General features: G+C 30.9%; 1 protein-coding gene across 1 annotated transcript in view; it reads left to right on the top strand.

The window, feature by feature from the left end:
* Window positions 1–4956, top strand: part of LOC112505241 (TMV resistance protein N-like) — a gene marked incomplete at its 3' end in the record, with an annotated part of 8760 nt that extends 3804 nt beyond the window's left edge. Inside the window, exons 5-6 of the mRNA XM_025109175.1 lie at window positions 3144–3291; window positions 4895–4956. Of these exons, the coding sequence (XP_024964943.1) occupies window positions 3144–3291; window positions 4895–4956 (210 nt within the window). The remainder of the gene's footprint in view (window positions 1–3143; window positions 3292–4894) is intronic.
* Window positions 4957–5812: the final 856 nt, after the last annotated feature.

The following is a 5812-nucleotide window of genomic DNA, read 5'->3' as shown; positions in this document are numbered from 1 at the left end:
AGTTCATGGTTAACTGCACAAGGATCGTTGGGTCGGATATGATATGGTTGCATTATTCGAAGTCTAAACCGAGTTGGATGAAAGCAAAGAATCTGGTAACTTTTTCCTTCAGTTGTCCCTTTCTTGAGGTGAAGCAATGTGGTGTAAGACTTTTTTGTGATGAAGATATGCAGGAAGATATGGATTTAAGTATGACCCAAGACCTTTCAACTCAACCACAAGATGGTGGTATCTTCGACCCAAATCATTAGTGGGTTTTTGGATCGAGTAAAGATGTCCAGGGATTGCATTTACGTAACAAAGTGGTCTCTCTCCTTCATGTAAGAAAATGCATATTTTGATGATTTATTTGCGCATATATGGTATGCCATTAATTGTGATTTACTTTATGCTTTTGCCTTTATGATTACGATCGTCTGAGACCCATGAGACCATTTTTTTATACTTAAAACTTCACAGTAAAACATTGTGAAGGTAACCTTCACAATGTCTTTGCTGTGAAGTTTTGTTGTGAAACTTCAAGTATAAAACTTGGTCTCGCGCAACTACGGCTTAAGGTTGGGACGTGGAGCTTCGAGTAAAGTTAGATAATTTAATGTAATATGTCATAAGAAATTAACTGAAGACAGTATAGAACACAAATCTTTCAATGACATGGAAAATCCCAAAAAAGTGGGTGGTCATGCACATGCACTGAGTCTATCGATTAATGATATTGAACAGGGGTGTCGTCCTCTACAACGGGTCATACGTAACTAAATGACGTAAGAAATGATAATTGTCGTAAGAATTATAACAAAGTTCAGAGAGTATTTCAGAGGGAATTTGCGACTATGAACCGATGGTAATGTGCATCTCAGTTGATCTGAGGTGCAAGTATTTATATCCTCTTCAATTCATTATGTCTGTTATCTGTAGTTTTAGTATCTTCAGTGGATTCTTGGTCGACCATTGTTAAGATTATGTTTTGAATGTGTGATATGTTGCTTTTCTATATAGACAGTTCAATGCTCTTTTGAATAAGGCGTTATGAGGGCGCGCCCTTACTTGTCTTATCTTCATAACGTAAGTGATTGTGTATTTTAGTCATATTCTTTTATGGCTTCGAGTCGTAAGATGTCTTAGGTCGCGACTGTTGCAAGCTCAATGGTCGTACGTCACTAGTCTTCTTACGTAGGTTGTACAAACCGAAATTTTACCTGGACAACTACCTCAAACAAAAATGGATATCACCTCTATAACCAGCTAAGACAACTTAGTAGAGTGCTTAATTCAAATTTTAATTTTTTAAAACCTTCTACCACCTATTTACACTATAATAAAATTAGGTTGATAGGAAGTCAAAAAAGAAATTAAGCATCCTAATAGACCATTTTATAAGACTTAATTTATAAAACAGAAAAAATAAAGTGCCATGGTCACTGTAATAAGTTTATATGACGCTTTGTGTATCATAATAAGTTTTTAGAACGTTTTTATAACAAACGTCGTAGGAGCTATTTGATAGGACACTATTTAAAAATGTGTCTTGTAAAAACAAATGTCCTATAAAAAGTCGGTTTATAAGACAATTTCTCAAAAATGTCCTATAAATAGATGATGCAACGTTTTGCATTGAAAATGTCCTAAAAAACTTGTTAAGACGTCAAAAAACATCTTATAAACTGATTACAACACCTTTATATATGACACTTTAATTTGTTATCATATAAAAGTGAATCGTATATAGCGGTTTTGTTAGGACTAAAATAGTTCCAAGTATTTGAAAGTTTTATAAAGTCAATTTATTGTATTGTAATATTCATGTAATTGGGCTTAAGGGCTAATGGATTTTCAATGTAAATGTCTTCTATAAATAGCTGACATGTGGCATAGATTTAGAATTGATTATTTTGTTTGTTCAATCTATTCATTCATATGAGAGTCGACTAAAGTGTAGAGAGAGAATGTAATTTTGCTTTCAATAATATGAAGCTGGTCGGATTTATTATCTTCATCTTCAATCTCTTTCAATTATAATTTGTTCTTGATTTACTGTCAGATCTGGGATTCACAGGTTTATTTGGATGTTTACATATATTGATGGCGTTCTATGGACCAAATTTCGTTATATTATATTTCTAAAAAACTATTAATTTTTATTTCATTGCCTACCCAAGAAAAAGTGGGAATAAAACAACAAAATGCAATAAAAAATTTGTAGAGACTCAAGCCAAGAAAAAAAGCATACGAGTGGGACCAAAATTGCAATTTACTCTTATCTATATTATATTATAAAGCATTTGATAAAACTTTTAAAAATTATTCTTTATGCATGAAGTATGATGTATTAATGCATATTACTTAAAATTTAAGATTACAAGTAAATTATGCTTAAGTAAAACTTATTAAATCTCCATTTTAAATTCGTATAACTAACTGCAGATAAACATAATCAAATACAGGATAAACATCTCATTTTAAATATACAAAATCTAAAATATAATTAGAATAATTCATTGAGTTCTAACAGAATCATTATCTTTATAAAAAAATTATTGATAAGCCAAAAATAAATTATTTCACCATTGACCTAAATTAAATTAAAGAAATTGTAAAAACAAAACAAAAACTTTTAAATGGTTAATTTAATATTAACATTGATATACTTTTTCAAATTTTTATGATGTCTTCAAATTTATTTTTATTTTAAAGTAAAAACATTATATTTCTCAAAACCATATAAACCATATTATACTAATAAATACAAAAAATAAAACGAAACATTAAAATGAAGATGTATCTCACTACATTGTGCGACTATATTTCTAGTTTTAATTAAAAGACCCATCCTTGAAAATTTCAAAATAACCTAACAAATTATCCCATTTTGAAAGATTAAGTTTTTAAACTATTTATTTGGATGAAAAAACTATTAAACTTTCTCATTTTGAATGATTAAGCTTTTGAACTATCTTTTTTTAATGAAAAACCATTAAACTTTCTCATTTTAGATTATTAAGTGTCTAGACATTTTTTTTTTCAATAAATTAAACCATCGAACATTTAGAAATTGGTTACGTACATCATTTTAACCCAAAAAATGTTATTTGTAACCGTTTATCTTTTGATTCTCTCTCTTTTGATGGATAAAAAATAAGCAGAGGAGATCATTGGCAAGGGCCAAAAACGTATTAGGCGATACGAAGAACGGACAACGTCAGGGCAACAGGGAGTGGCAAAGAGGAGCGATACCGTCGTTCGCAAAGGATTTTATTCTTGTAGGGTTTGGTAACGGTAAAACTGATTTAGGTTTGTTTTTTACTTTAAAACAATCCTAATCAGTTACAAATGGTTTTTTTCATTAAAAGATATAGGTAACCTTTCTTTAGAAGTTCGATGGTTTACTTATTCAGAAAAAAAATTAACAACTTAACCATTCAAAATGAGAAAGTTTAATAATTTTTTCATTAAAAAATTGTTTAAAAACTTAAAATAGATAAGAGTTTTTTCTTTACTTTTCAGAATAACAAATATGTTGGCTTGTGGTTTTCGCCAAGGGCATCTTGCAAAATGATGGTGGAAGAGCTTAAAAGTATATTATAGTTTTTATTAAAATATTTGAATTTATCTACTAATTAAAACTGAGGATTATAATCACTAAAACATCTGAATGGATAAATGAATGAGTTGTGCACGTTTTTCCATAGTTGCGCAAAACAATCTTTAAGACAAAGAATCCGTCTTTACAATCCGAGTTGAGTGTTCTTTAAATTCAGAGCATGTGACTTTAAGATCAAAGGAGGAAATGGTTCATAAAACTCCACTGTATGAGCATGAAACCATAAAATTCAGAGGAGAACTCGTTAACTTGAAATCAGAAATATTTGACTTTTGAAAGTCAACAACTTTGTTCGTTTGAGATCCAGGAGATGGGGCTTCAAGATCAGAGAATAGATCTCTTTAGAATCATAAAAAACATCCATTAAAAACAGCAATTGCCCTTCAAGATTAGAAAATGGCTGAATTAGTCTTAAGCTCAGAGTTGACTTGTGAAAGTCAAACAAGTGTTTTCTCAGCTTCTGCCCAGCAGCTATCACTTGAGTTTAACACAATTTTTGACATACCAAGAAGCTTGATTTTGAGAAAACTTAAATCATCAAAGTTGTAGAACTGTGTCTTATCTTTCCATCCTATCTGTACTCATTAATTTTGAAGCTGTAAGGAGGGAGATATGATCAAAATGTACAACTGTGCAAAGCTGACAGCAAAACTCTGGATACACGGGCATTAGGCTTAACTCTGGATACACGCGACTGTAACTCTAAAGACATTGAGCTGTAACTCTGAAGATTTCATACTTGAATAGCATAAAGTCTAACTCTTAAAACGTTGATGCATAACTCTGAATGCACTTGGCAGAAATCTGGAAACATAAAGTTGTAACTCTGAATGCATGGAAGAGCTATCTGATAACTCTGAATATGCTTTGCTTAAACTCGCTCTAAATCTGGAAGTACATGATCAGATTTCAGTAAACACAACTCTGAAAATCTGGAAGAACTTATCCAAAATCTAAATAAATTTCCACAACTCTTGATCAACATGATCATACCTCTRATTTCATTAGAACATAACTCTGAATAAGCTATAGGCTTCCATCTCATTTCCTTCATGATCAGATTTATGGTCTTACTAATCGGAGATCTGAATCCAAACAAATATATCAATGATTCCTCATTGATTTCTTTGTTAATTATCATTTAAGTATCAAACTCAGTGCACAACAGCTTTGCAACAACAAGCTGCTTTCAACTTCAATGATAATCAGATTTTTAAGGAGGTTATTTTATTTTGTGTTAGTTTTCTTATTTTTATATTTTTGTCAAGTAAACATGCTCACTTACTTTTCCAGGTAAGATTTTAGCTCATCAATACGGATCGTATGCAACAATTTACCTGGAAAGCGATAATCAGGTATCCTCACCGGCTAAAAATCTCAAGTGACTGCCATTACTCTTTCACATATTAAGGGACTATAAGTGTAACTTCTCCCATATATAAAGTTGATTTTGACTGAATGCATATATCCATTTCCTATAATATGAGCTTAKTCTTGGTCAATGTAGCCTTACTTTATCTCCTGATTCAATTCAACCAAAGACTTTCATCATCAAAACTGTAAGTTATCAACAATTTCTTCAGCTTTCTAATTTCTTATTCTCATGAAGTGTTTCTTTATTCAATTCATTTTCATATTTGTAGTTCATTTCCAAATGGTTATGAAAAAAAAAGTAATATAAGGTATTAAGGTTATCAATGGATCAAATCTTAATCAGAAATTGATTTGATCTAACCACATGAACTAAGGATGAGTAATTGATCTGATAAGGGATTAATAGATCTACTTGTTGAGGTGCGTATCTTTTTGCAGATACCAGGTCAATGGATGAATGATTCAGCTATACAATCTGTGAAATCCCAGAAATTTTAAAAGTTTGATAATTTGTAGGTTTGTAACCATTTTAAAACTTGCAAGTGTTAAAGCTAGAATGTTATACACCAATATAACTAGAGGAACGATGGACAAATTAATTACACTCATATATACGAACTTCTTTAATTATAACTTATATTCATTTTTTAGGTCGATCAAATTGTTGACTTTGTTTAAGGTTCTTAGTTCGATTCGTTTTCAATTACTAGGATCCCAGTTACTTTTTTGCTACTACGCGTGTCGCTCATCGATGGAAATATGATGTCTTTCTAAGTTTTAGAGATGAATACATTTGTCAACGCTTCATGGATCGTCTACTCAAAGATTTCAACCTTT

Source organism: Cynara cardunculus, unplaced genomic scaffold (genome assembly GCF_001531365.2).
Source record: "Cynara cardunculus var. scolymus isolate 2C unplaced genomic scaffold, CcrdV1 Un_Scaffold_9221, whole genome shotgun sequence".
Classification (NCBI taxonomy): domain Eukaryota; kingdom Viridiplantae; phylum Streptophyta; class Magnoliopsida; order Asterales; family Asteraceae; genus Cynara; species Cynara cardunculus.
Note: the sequence above shows the minus strand (reverse complement) of the source record. Positions and strands in the feature narration are given on the sequence as shown.